Source organism: Phocoena phocoena, chromosome 11 (assembly GCF_963924675.1).
Source record: "Phocoena phocoena chromosome 11, mPhoPho1.1, whole genome shotgun sequence".
In the NCBI taxonomy this organism is placed as follows: domain Eukaryota; kingdom Metazoa; phylum Chordata; class Mammalia; order Artiodactyla; family Phocoenidae; genus Phocoena; species Phocoena phocoena.
The window spans coordinates 68,520,859-68,535,042 of record NC_089229.1 but is presented as its reverse complement, the minus strand read 5'-3'; the positions used below and the strand labels follow the sequence as shown (position 1 = coordinate 68,535,042).

The 14,184-nt window shown below is 35.7% G+C and overlaps 1 protein-coding gene across 2 annotated transcripts in view; it reads left to right on the top strand.

The window, feature by feature from the left end:
- Positions 1 to 14,184, top strand: part of IRAK4 (interleukin 1 receptor associated kinase 4) — a 29,958-nt gene that overhangs the window by 2,572 nt on the left and 13,202 nt on the right. Inside the window, exons 2-6 of one of the 2 annotated variants that reach the window (XM_065888401.1) lie at positions 4,567 to 4,736; positions 6,861 to 7,006; positions 7,778 to 7,960; positions 8,450 to 8,610; positions 9,754 to 9,818. In XM_065888401.1, coding sequence (XP_065744473.1) covers positions 4,576 to 4,736; positions 6,861 to 7,006; positions 7,778 to 7,960; positions 8,450 to 8,610; positions 9,754 to 9,818 — 716 coding nt within the window. In that variant the 5' untranslated portion in view covers positions 4,567 to 4,575. Of the gene's footprint in view, positions 1 to 4,566; positions 4,737 to 6,860; positions 7,007 to 7,777; positions 7,961 to 8,449; positions 8,611 to 9,753; positions 9,819 to 14,184 lie in introns of those variants that run through there. The other variant, XM_065888403.1, reaches the window with a different exon arrangement.

Below are 14,184 nucleotides of genomic sequence, written 5' to 3'. Positions count from 1 at the left end.
TATGAGTGGTTTTTCTTTACCATGAGAATTAATGGTATGAGAAAATAATCATGAATATATTTATTTATTTGTAAGCAGTATATCCTGTTCCACTTCTATTAATCCTAAATGTACTAAAGTAAAATCTTGAATACTTTGAAAGAGGTGACACTTTTTAATTTTTTCTGCACATATCATTTATTTTCATTATAGAAAATGCAGAAAAGTAAATGAAAACAAAACCACCATATAAATCACCATCAAGAGTTAACCACGGTTAATATTTTGGTGTATGTTCTTCCAAACGTGTTGGTGGTGATAGATGGATGTATGTTTTAAGTAACATTTTAAATTCTGAAGTTTAGAACTTCCAGACTTAAATATAAGGAGGAGTTGTTAGAAGGCCTTCCTTTTCTGGCATCCCTACGCTATCACCTTTGTTAGAAATCTGGATGCAGGAGAGTTACAGAATTTATCCCTGGTCTTCAGATAGACTGCTCTTATTCTCAATTCTTTGTATTTTAGCTCTAGCTTTTAGGATTACTAAGCAGTTCTACCTTTACTAGCTTTGTCAATCACATTGTACTTCTTAACAATGGAGAGAAATACAAGTAAATAAGAAAAAGTAGTGTGAATGTAGCAACTGTAAAATCTATAGGCAGATGTGATTTCTTAATTTAAAACATCAGCCTTCTGGCATTCAGCACAAATATTCTGAATAGCTGCTAAAGCTGAATTTGGTTGGGTCCCTGCCCAGGAGAGCACGCCATCTAGGAGAGAAGGCAGACCAATAAATAATAAAATATGATAATTGTTATACTAGAAGAATAACCAGGTGACAGTTTGGAGCAAAAGAGATGGCTGTCAGGAAAAGCCAATAGTGCCTTTTGTGTTGAGCTCGAAGGAATAGTAGACATTTACCAGGTGGTCCTCAAGGTGCTTGAGCGATTCTTAACCTAGCCCTGGATGACCTCACCTCCTGCTTCACAGAGAAAATGACATTGTATAGGAATTCTCCCTCTTGCTTCAAATATATCTGTATCTAAACCTCTGCTTCCCTCCTGTTAGATTCAGAAGAGGTTTTCTTCTATGCAGGGTTGACCCCTTCATCTCTGTTTACTATCCGTTTCATATCTTCAACCAAGTTTTGTCTTAAAACAAACCTTAAACCGGCAGTTCCCAGAGGGTGGTTGGGGTCTTTGAGTCTCTTTCAAGAGGTTCGTAAGGTCGAAATCACGTATGGGTAAAAGATTCATTCAGAGTGCAATGGATTTTAATGTGACAAAGTTCATTGATATGGTTTCAGATTCCACACTGCAGCTAACTTTCAGGAAATTGTCACTTATCAAGTTTTAGTATAGCATCAAAGAAAAATACTGCTTTGTGAAATGGCTGCTAAAATACTGCTCCCTTTCCAACTGTATGTCTGTGTGAACCTGGACTTCCTTCATATACATTAACCCAAATGATATATTGCCGCAGACTGAATGCAGAAGCAGATATTAGAATCCAGCTATCTTCTATTAAGCTAAAAATTAAAGAGATTTGTAAAAAAAATTCACTCATATTTTTGGGGGAAATATAGTTTTTATTAAAATATGTATGCTAACACGTAGTACATTTATTATTTTAAATGAATTAATGAATAAGTAATTTTTCAATTTCTCAGTGTCAGTTTCTAATATGGTAAATATTGGCAATATAACCAACATAAACAAAAGCTCTTTGGAGTCCACAGCAATTTTTAAGCGTGTAAAGGGTACATAGTTTGAGAGCTGCTCCTTTTCTTTGCTTTTTTTTTTTTCTTTCTTTCATCCTTTCTTCCTTTCTCCTTCCCTTCATAGCCACGCTTCCTGGAAAATGCATTTCTACCATGCACTCATTGCTCCACTAAAACAGTTCTTAAGTCACCCAAAGGCCTTCTGGTTACCCATCAGTATTTTTTCGACCTCTCTGGGTCTTTTATACCAACCTATGGCTAATTCTAGAAATCTCTGGTATTCTCCTGCCCTGGTTCTCTACCTACCTCCATGACACATCAGTACTTTTAAAAGTTTCTTTTTTTCCTTCGTTCCTTCACATGCTATATATTCCTAATAGGCAGGCTTATATTTCTTGTTGTTTCAACCAACTATTCATGTATGAATATATGAGTATTCCTGAACCTGTCTCCTAAGCTCCAGAGCATATATTGAGCTACTTAGTGCCAACTCCCCTAGGTGGTGCCAGAGGTAGATATTTCACATTTAACATGACCAGGACTGAACACATTATTTCCTCTATCATCTACATAATTACCCAAGCTGAAAAAGCCAGGAATCAGCTTCTTTGTTTCTCTCAGTCTCCTTTCCCTCTAATATCCTGAAATTACTTTGATTTGGCCTCCTAAACCTTTGGAGTTTTTTTCTTCCCCATTACCCAACTGTATGTTTCTTTCTTCAGGCTTTCATTTCTAGATTATTGTAAAATTTTCAAACTGTTCTCTTTGCCTTAATATACATTCCTTTAATGTTTCATCCAGAGGAATCCACTTAACCACATCGGATCACATACCACCTTTCCTTAAAATCCTGCATTGGCTCCCCTGTAACTTTTAGTATAAAGTTTAAACCCCTTGTCATAGAATATGAGGCACATGATGACTTGGTCCTGCCTACCTCTCCAATCTCATCTTTTAATGACATGCGTCCTGTGGTCCAGCCCTAACAAACTACTTGCCTTAGCCTAACCCATGCTCTCCCATGCTATTCCTCCTGCCTGGAATTTCCTTTTGGGCTTATCCCCATTGCTTTTCACTCATCCTTCCAACCTCTCACCCCCCCAAATCTGTCTTGGCATACCTCCTTCAGACTGCCTCCCTTGGTGCTCCTTCTCTGGACCCCATTAACACTCTGCTCACCCTTCTTGTAACATTTATTCTCATTGTAATTGTTTGCACCCCCTGCTAGACTGAGAAGCTTGAAAACAAAGATTTTTCTCTTCTTTGTAGCTCCCATCACTTAGCACAAAGCCTGACATATATGTTTATTGAGTTTATGAATGAATGAAAGGACTGGTCTTTCTAGAAAAGAGAATGACATGAACAATGCATTGAGTTAGAGAAACAGGGACATATGGCATGAATTTTGGAGTCAGATATGGTTCAAGACCTAGCTCTTTCACTTACGACCTTTGTGAAATAGAGATGATAAAATGGCCTTAGTCACTGTGAGGATTAAGTGAAATATATAAACCACCTAGCATGGTCCTGGGCAAGAAATTCATTCATTCCTAACCCTTAACAACACCAATATCTACAAAGCGCTAGTAATTAGTTACATATTAGTGAATAAAATGAGCATAGACCCTGAATTCATGGAGCTTGTAGTCTAATGGGGTAGACCATTAGTAAACAACTAAACAAATAAATATATGATTACAAATACATTGTGCAGTGATGAAAGATAATTAAGTTGAGAGTAGATGGACCTACCTAGCTGTGGTCAAAGAAGGCCAAAGAGAAGAGAATGCTAATATAAGAGGCACAAGACACAGGGAGACTTTTTGCTTCTTACTCTTCTGTAACGTCTGAATTTCATACCACATGAATCTATTCCTTATTCCAAAAATTAATTATATTACACTTTAAAAATAAAGATATGTAGGGGAGCAGGAGAGTAATTGACAGAAGAATATCTAAATCTATTTGTTTTGATTAATTAGAAGGAAAGGTGACCACCTGCTGAGAATGAGGGAGATGGAGATCAAATAAAACCACGTAGACAGAGCTAAAGGTGTGAAATAGTCACCAGGGAGGATGAGCAAAGACAAGTGAAAGGACTAACAGCAGTGTTGAAGGCCCGATGGAAAAGGCTCCCCTAAATTTATATTTATACCAGTCTGCTCAGTTACCTGGTTCTCCACAGCTGTATTCAGCAGTGCTGGTGTACAAGTAAAAGTGTGAGATTTATCCCCGGCTACAGCTCTCCAGGGTGGAGTAGCAGAAGAAAAGGGGGACTGAGGAAATAAAAGTCCTGTCTAGAGAGTAGTTAGGTGGTAAACCACAGGGTTTGCCTTAGTAGGGAATGAATTGTCATCAGGCAGATCTGATGGATTCAGAAATTGTGGCTGCACCAAGGAAGAACATGTTATGTAAAAAGTCAGTGGATAGACCATATCTTTTAATGCTGTACAAATTATTTCAAGACATTTGTTTTTACTTCCACCAAAGAGTGTTGTATAAATGTTTAATAGTAAATAAATACGGACTGAGAAAAATATTTTAAATTGAAAACTTTTTTCTTAATAGATTTGATTCCTGAATATGTTTACCTAAATTTTTCTGAAAAAGTAAACTTTTTGCTCCCTTGTGTAAATTTCACTTGGAAAATGTTAGTGCCGGAACAAAAATAATCCTGTAATTTTTTTATTGATATTTAGAGATGGAGAAAGATGAAAATAGCAACTACCTGGCTTCGGAGTGTTCCTTTATTATGGTGTAATGAGTTCCCAACATTTCATAAGTTAGAGCAAAGTGTGATGTATAAGCTTACAGATGTCATCGCTAAAGCTACTGTAAAATTTTAATGAGAATTTTCCGTATTTCAGGAATAAAAGATGAACAAACCCATAACAGCATCAACATATGTGCGCTGCCTCAATCTTGGACTAATTAGAAAGCTGTCAGATTTTATTGATCCTCAAGAAGGATGGAAGAAGTTAGCAGTTGCTATTAAAAAACCATCTGGTGATGATAGATACAATCAGTTTCACATAAGGTAACGTTAAATTCTTACATCACAATCTAGAATGATTAATAGATATGAATACTGTCTACTGCTGCAGTTCAGAAAATAAACCTCTCTCTAGGGGAGATAATGGTAATAAATCACACACCCCCTTTTTTTTTTTTTTTGCAATTTTTGCTTCATTCTCCAGCATATCAGCTAGGTCAATATTGTGATATTGCAAATAGGTTTTTGAAGTTAAAATCAAGATTCCAACTTTTACTCTAAATTTCTGTTTGGCAAGCTGAGCCTAGTTCACTCTGCCTCATACCTGTCATTTCCAGATTGAAGTAACATAAGAATATTTTAAGAATCTGTAGTAAAATTCTGGAGCCTAAAAGTGTGTGAGTCTCTAATTCACTTTAACAGTATATTTTAGGAATTCTTCAAATGTGACATTTTAAAGTTGCTTGTACATGTACACATCTATGAATAGACTTCTTAGTTCTTAGCCAGGATTTTTCAACACTACCTTCAGATAATTTCCATATTTCTGTTTGTCTCTGCTTGATTAAGTGTAAGATATAAGTACACATGTTATTTTTGCCAGTTATTTCAGCCCAAACCTATGTCAAAATCTGTCTTTGGAAGCAAGGGGAAAAGAAATTTATTTGTGATTTTCACCATTAACCTGAAAATAACCTGAAGCCTTAGCTCCCATACTAGTCCTTTCAGGAAACGTTTTCTTGTATGAAGGATGAGCATCTTAAATTACTTGGAAGAAACTTAAGTTTAAACCTTGAAAACCATTTTTATAGACAGTTTGTTGATCTTAACTATCTAACACTTTGAGAGCATAGTCGAGGGAGTGGTAGTGAGGAGAAAAGACTCTTCTTTACAGAATAATGGCAGCAAATAATTATTGAAAGAATGATAGAACTAAAAAGTTACCAATTTACAACTACCAGTGAGTGATTACGGAGGGCTCATCAGCGAGTGCTAAAATCACAAGGCGAAAGGGTGTTGGTGAACAAGATACGCACACGATTTCAAATTATTATCCACAGGTTATTTATGAATTGCAAAGGGGAAAGGTAGTTTTATAGAGAAAAAATCTGAAGTACCCCTCCTTAACCAGGTAATCAAACTGGTGTCGTCAATAATGGTACAAACTGCAATTATGTGCCTCCAGATGTGATGCAGTGCAAAGGACACATTGTCATCTCTGTACTGTTCTTACCAACAGGTTTTCACCTGAATTTAATCGTGAGAGAGTAGTCAGACAAATCTAGACTGTGTGAATTCTACAAGGCATCTGACCTACACTCTGTAAAGTGAGCACACAGACACAGAGATGGAGAGGGTGAGAGCACAAACATGGCAAAATGTTATCCATTGGTCATTTGGTGAATCTAGATGAAGAGCAGATGGCTGTTCATGGTATTATTCTTTCAACTTTTCTGTAGGTTTGAACTTTTTTGAAATAAAAAAATTTCAGGAAAAGCCGAGTTGTTCAAGTTTTTAAATGTTACTTTCAAAACTAGTTATTAAAGAAATTTTGAATGAAAAACTGCTCTGTGTTTTTCCCTCAATTTAACTGAAATATAGTTAAGAACTATATTTCTTAACTATAGAAATAAAACTATTTCTTAACTTGGGATAATTCTCCAAGTTTGTGTATATTCTATTTCTTTAAGCAGGCTGGTTTATTAAAAATCATATGGCTAACAGAGTGAGTATGTCATGTAGGGAAGTAATATAGCTTAGTAGGTTGAGAGTATACCCTTCTGTCAAGTGAGATCTGAATTTGAATCTCAATTTGTATACAGTTGATGGACAGTGTGGCTGTAGGCTGCTTACTTTACCTCTCACGCTTCCTGTTTGGTAAATTAGTATGATATTCATAGTGTTTTCGAGAGTTAAATGGGTTCATGTGTGTGCACCCTCTAGCCCACTGTAAGTACACAGTGTCTGTCAACTTATCATCATCTCCAGCATCTTTTTTCCTTCTGCCTATCTTTCCTGTTCTCTGTAATCCTTGCTGATTCTCTTGCTGTATTGTAGGAAGTGCTCGGGACTAGACGGGGCAGGGGGGTGCTGCTGGGGGGAATAATTCCTATTTACATGTTAACTCTGTTTACATACTAATCTTGTTTCTCTTTTGCTTACTTTAAGGAGATTTGAAGCATTACTTCAAACTGGAAAAAGTCCCACTTGTGAATTACTGTTTGACTGGGGCACCACAAATTGCACAGTTGGTGATCTCGTGGATCTTTTGGTCCAAAATGAGTTTTTTGCCCCTGCAAGTCTTTTGCTACCAGGTAAACTGAGCATGTCTAGGGTATCAGTAATTAGGGTGGAAAGACAAGTAGCAGAAATAGGAACATTTCTTCTGACTCTTACTTTTTTCTCATAGTAGATGAGCCTTACATTTAAGACTCCTTTTCATTCTTTCAACTCTCCCCAACTCTTTAGCAAGCACGCCAGACAGTGCAGACTTGCTGCTAAGGAAATGGAGGCTTCAGGATTGAGTCTCATCCCACCATTAAAGTCAGGTGGTTTTGTGCCAATAAGAAGTTTAGAATGATGAGAAAAAACTCTTGCTTTTTTTCACCCTCAACTTCCACTCTGATGGGACTCTGTGATCGTGAATTCCTTACATTGTGTTCCAGTGGGCTGGTGTCTAGTTGCCTTCTTCATAAGCTACTTTTTCTCCCTTTGATGCCATGTACACCAGTGGTACTCATCCTTCAGAGGGCATAAGAATCGCCTGGAGTTCTTGTTAAACGTGTAGCTTCCCAGGCTCTACTCTAGACCTTATTATCAGAATTCTTGAATTAGGTTCAAGATCTAAGTTACTTCAGTGCTTCTGTTGCAGGTGGCTTATAAACCACTTTTTGGAAACACTGCCTTACCCATCCTTATCAAAATTTACAAATTCTTACTAGGTAGCTTCTTGTGTAGTGCTGTGAAAATGTGGGGCTAATGTGTAGAAACTGGAATGATGTTAAGTGAACCAAGTTCTTAATTTACCTTTTTCACAAACACTTTTTCTAATGGAATGATAACTTGTATCTTATTTCATTTGTTAGATGCTGTTCCCAAAACTGTTAATACACTGCCTTCTAAAGTTACTGTAACAGTTCAGCAGAAACATATGCCCCGCTATGGCAAAGACAGGACATCTGTGATATCTGATGAGAATACTGAACAAAACTATACGCCACCTGACTCCTCGTGTCCAGAACATAGAAGTTTAGAAGTTACTGATACACGTAAGTAACACTTGCAGTGCTTTACACTAGTGGGTTTGTTATTAAGACCATCACTGTTTTAAAATCAATCTCTCCTTTTGTTTGTGCACTCTGGTAATAGCTCTTTTGTGGTTGTTTTTTTCCCCTGATTTATTAAGCACCATCTTCATTGTATTAGTCAGTGTTATAAGTGAGTAGAGGCAATAGGATATATGAACAACCACAGAAGCTATGAAAAAAAAAAGTAAATATTTACATAACTTAAAAGGGTCATTTTATAAAGAAAATAAGTGACTAGAGTTTTAAGTGGAGGACCACCAAACAGAATTCTCAAGGTAAACCTTAAAATTTGTATTTTAAAAATGTTTTTACTCTCTTCCACTGTACCTAATACAAAATTGTAAATATTTGCATATGTATGAAATATCCAAATTGAGAAAATACTGAAGTTATTAAAACCAGTTTCTTTTTTACTGAAGCCCTTTTTTTCTTATTCTATTGACATTATAGGTTTTCACAGTTTTTCATATTATGAATTGAAGGATGTCACAAATAACTTTGATGAACGACCCCTTTCTGTCGGTGGTAACAAGATGGGAGAGGGAGGATTTGGAGTTGTGTATAAAGGCTATGTGAACAACAGGACTGTAGCAGTAAAGAAGCTTGCAGCAGTAAGTTATACTTTCAGGAAGACAAAGGATTAGAGAAGAGTTGCTTCTTAGTGTGTTATATAATAAATTTTAAATTATCTTTAGGAAATATATGATTTCAGTGTGTATTTTCTTTAAATAAACATCATTCTAAGCTGGCAGTTCTTAACATTTAAAAATTTGTTGAAAGCTACGGACTCTGTCCCTATAAAAAATGTAGTTATATACACATACATACAATTATACATATAATTTGGGGAGATTCACAAAATAGAGAAGCTGAACTCTACACAGTGCTTCATGCATGATCAATATTAAAATGGTAAGATTCTAAAAAATTTTTATAAAAATAGCTTCCTTGTATTACTTTTCTCATTTAAAAATAAAGTTTAGAAAATATACAATGGGCTTCCCTGGTGGCGCAGTGGTTGAGAGTCCGCCTGCCTTTACAGGGGACACGGGTCCATGCCCCGGTCCGGGAAGATCCCACATGCCGCAGAGCGGCTGGGCCCGTGAGCCATGGCCACTGAGCCTGCATGTCCGGAGCCTGTGCTCCACAGCGGGAGAGGCCACAACAGTGAGAGGCCCGCATACCGCCAAAAAAAAAAAAAAAAAAAGAAAATATACAATAAGAAAAGCTTTTCCTAATTCTTATCTATGTCCTTTGTTCCCATTTCTATTAGAGTGTTTACCATTTACTTATTGATTTGTTATATTTTAAATCATTATTATATTCTAAAAATACCAACACAATACATATTTTTACAATAGTCACCCTTTGTCATATATGTTGTAAATACATTTGCAGGTCTTGTTTTTCTTTTTGCCTTCAAATTTGCTTATGTTTTCTATTACATTTAATTTTTTTTCCAGAATGTTTATGCAGTTAAGTCTCATATTATTTCATTTTGTTCCCACAATGACTCAGTGAGGTTTATGTAGTTACATAGTTTATAAGGTTTTCTTCCTTCCACTCACCAGCCGTGAGACCTTGAGCAAATTGATAATATTTCTAGTTCTCAGTTGTTCTATAAAATGGGGAGAATGATGCCTTACTATTTTAAAGAAAGCAGAATCAGCCAGACGATCTCATGGCCCCTTTTAGCTTTAGGAGACTTGGGGTTATTGTATTGTATTATACTGTATATTATTTTATTTTTTCAGATGGTTGACATTAGTACTGAAGAACTGAAACAACAGTTTGATCAAGAAATAAAAGTAATGGCAAAGTAAGTTAATCTGGCAGTGTGGTACTGTGGAAAAAAGCAGGACAAGGAGTAAGGGACCTGTTTCTTATCTAGAGTGTGCCATGAACTAGTGATATTTTCAAATATGTAAATTAAAATAGTTTAGAGAACTTGAAAGAACTTTGACTCTACAATTCTGTGACTGCATATACTCTTTCGTATGTGTGTAGATTAAACAGCTGTCGTTATTCTAAATCATGGGAAAATTACATGGAATTTCAACTAACTTCCATTATTGTGTTTTCTACTCCCAAAGTTCACAAGAGATAAATTGTAGACATAATATGTATGTGCATATATGTGTAAATACATATATGTGTAAATAAATATATATATATATGACAAATAGTCCCTTTGATATAAGTTAACACCATAAGCCAGGGAAGTGTTATATGTAAGAATGTTTAGAAGGCACTGACTCAGTATGTTTGAAAATTGTTGGACATTATCAGGAAGATAAGGAGAAATAAATTAGGAAATTTATTCAATAATTATAGTGATTGATACTTGAGTATGTACAATAGACCAGAAACTGCAATGTGTTAACCAACAATTGTTATAACACCCCCCACACCCACACACTTTTTTCCACTGAGATTTAGAAACATTAAAAACTTTGCCCAAGGCCACATAAACAATAAATATGTGGATTTCAAATCCGGATCTGTCTGACTCCAGAACTTGAGCTTTTGATCTAAATCCTTAATGGGATTTACCAATTTATTCTCATTAGACCCATTGCTATAAATCACTAATTCTAGTTGCTTAACTTCAAGAAAGAAAGAATAGACTGGAATTAATTCATTCACAGTAAAAATAATGCACACTGAAAAAACTAAAAAGCCTTCTGTTCAGGATTTGTTCTTCGTACCCCTAACCCCTCCTGAAAGTAACTTGTTCAAAATAGATAATCAGGAAAATATTTTTAAATAATAAAAGTCATCTCTTACATATATCACTCAGAGATAACCACTGCTAGTATTTTGATGTACTTGCTTCATGAGGAGTGTGTAGCATTTTCCCCATGTCATTAAAAATAATTGTAAAACATTTAAAATTATTGTATAACATTCTAGCATATATAAGGATTATATTTTATTTAACATTACCCTTCTAGGTTTGTTTCTAATTTTCAATATTAACTATTAAAGCTCCTTTAAATCTCTTTGTACATAAACCTTTAAATACAAATCTGCTTATTTCATCTGGAGACAGTCCTAGAAGAAGAATTACTGGTTCCGAATGCATGAACTTTATAAAGACTTTCTAAGTATTTGTCCAAATGGCTTTGTAGATAAGTTATGATAATTTATACTTCTACCACCAATTTATTACAATTTCAGACTTCACTGCTACCTCACCACCATTAAATATTACTGCTATTTTTTGATAAGTACCAATCTCTGGACCTTGCTAGCAGAATAACCTTGGCCAAGTTTCTTACCTGTCTATTCATTCTTTTTTTTTAATTTAATTTTATTTTTTTTATACAGCAGTTCTTATTAGTTATCTATTTTATGCATATTAGTGTATATATGTCAATCCGAATCTCCCAATGCGTCCCACCACAACTACCCACCCCCCTCCACTTTCCCCTCCTTGGTGTCCATACGTTTGATCTCTACATCTGTATCTCTATTTCTGTCCTGCAAACCAGTTCATCTGTACCATTTTTCTAGGTTCCACATATATGCGTTAATATACAATATTTTTTCTTCAATTTCTGACCTACTTCAATCTGTATGACAGTCTCTAGATCCATCTCACATCTCTACAGCCACATCTCTTCCTTTTTATGGCTGAGTAATATTCCATTGTATATATGTACCACATCTTCTTTATCCATTCATCTGTCAATGGGCATTTAGGTTGCTTCCATAACCTGGCTATTGTAAATAGTGCTGCAATGAACACTGGGGTGCATGTTTCTTTTTGAATTATGGTTTTCTCTGGGTATATGCCCAGGAGTGGGATTTCTGTGTCATATGATAATTCTATTTTTAGTTTTTTAAGGAACCTCCATACTGTTCTCCATAGTGGCTGTATCAATTTACATTCCCACCAACAGTGCAAGAGGGTTCCCTTTTCTCCACACCCTCTCCAGCATTTGTTGTTTGTAGATTTTCTGATGTTGCCCATTCTAACTGGTGTGAGGTGATACCTCATTGTAGTTTTGATTTGCATTTCTCTAATAATTAGTGATGTTGAGCAGCTTTTCATGTGCTTCTTGGCCATCGGTATGTCTTCTTTGGAGAAATGTCTCTTTAGGTCTTCTGACCATTTTTGGATTAGGTTGTTTGTTTTTTTTAATATTGAGCTGCATGAGCTGTTTATATATTTTGGAGATTAATCCTTTGTCGGTTGATTCATTTGCAAATATTTGCTCCCATTCTGAGGGTTGTCTTTTCATCTTGTTTGTAGTTTCCTTTGCTTTGCAAAAGCTTTTAAGTTTCACTAGGTCCCATTTGTTTATTTTTGTTTTGATTTCCATTACTCTAGGAGGTGGGTCAAAAAAGATCTTGCTGTGATTTATGTCAGAGTGTTCTTCGTATGTTTTCCTCCAAGAGTTTTATAATGTCCGGTCTTACGTTTAGGTCTCGAATCCATTTTGAGTTTATTTTTGTGTATGGTGTTAGGGAGTGTTCCAATTTCATTCTTTTACATGTAGCTGTCCAGTTTTCCCAGCACCACTTATTGAAGAGACTGTCTTTTCTCCATTGTATATTGTTGCCTCCTTTGTCATAGAGTGTGTGACCATAGGTGCGTGGGTTTATCTCTGGGCTTTCTATCCTGTATGATTGATCTATATTTCTGTTTTTGTGCCAGTACCATATTGTCTTGATTACTGTAGCTTTGTAGTATAGTCTGAAGTCAGGGGGTCTGAGTCCCTTTTTTCCCTCAAGACTGCTTTGGCTTTTCAGGGTCCTTTGTGTCTCCATACAAATTTTAAGATTTTTTGTTCCAGTTATGTAAAAATTGCCACTGGTAATTTGATAGGGATTGTATTGAACCTGTAAATTGCTTTGGGTAGTATACTCATCTTCACAATATTGATTCTTCCAATCCAAGAACATGGTATATCTCTCCATCTGTTTTTGTCATCTTTGATTTCTTTCATCAGTGTCTTATAGTTTTCTGCATACAGGTCTTTTGTCTCCCTAGGTAGGTTTATTCCTAGGTATTTTATTCTTTTTTTTGCAATGGTAACTGGGAGTGTTTTCTTGATTTCACTTTCAGATTTTTCATCATTAGTATATAGGAATGCCAGAGATTTCTGTGCATTAATTTTGTATCCTGCTACTTTACCAAATTCATTGATTAGCTCTAGTAGTTTTCTAGTGGCATCTTTAGGATTCTCTATGTATAGTATCATGTCATCTGCAAACAGTGACAGTTTTACTTCTTTTCCAATTTGTATTCCATTTACTTCTTTTTCTTCTCTGATTGCTATGGCTAGGACTTCCAAAACTATGTTGAACAACAGTGGCACGAGTAGATGTCCTTGTCTTGTTCCTGATCTTAGAGGAAATGCTTTCAGTTTTTCACCATTGAGAATGATGTTTGCTATGGGTTTGTCATATACAGCCTTTATTATGTTGCGGTAGGTTCCCTCTATTCCCACTTTCTGGACAGTTTTTATCATAAATGGTTGTTGAATTTTTTCAGAAGCTTTTTCTGCATCTATTGAGAGATCATATGATTTTTCTTCTTCAATTAGTTAATATGGTGTATCACATTCATTGATTTGCATATATTGAAGAACCCTTTCATCCCTGGGATAAATCCCACTTGATCATGGTGTATGACCCTTTTAATGTGTTGTTGGATTCTGTTTGCTAGTATTTTGTTGAGGATTTTTGCATCTATATTCATCAGTGATATTGGTCTGTAATTTTCTTTTCTTGTAGTATCTTTGTCTGGTTTTGGTATCAGGGTGATGGTGGCCTCATAGAATGAGTTTGGGAGTGTTCCTTCCTCTGCAATTTTCTGGAAGAGTTTGAGAAGGATGGGTGTTAGCTCTTCTTTAAATGTTTGATAGCATTCACCTGTGAAGCCATCTGGCCCTGGACTTTTGTTTGTTGGAAGACTTTTAATTACAGTTTTAAGTTCATTACTTGTGATTGGTCTGTTCATATTTTCTGTTTCCTCCTGGTTCAGTCTTGGAAGGTTATACATTTCTAAGAATTTGTCCATTTCTTCCAGGTTGTCCATTTTATTGGCCTAGAGTTGCTTGCAGTAGTCTCTTATGATGCTTTGTATTTCTGCAGTGTTCTTTGCAACTTCTCCTTTTTCATTTCTAATTTTATTGATTTGAGTCCTCTCCCTCTTTTTCTTCAGTCTGGCTAAA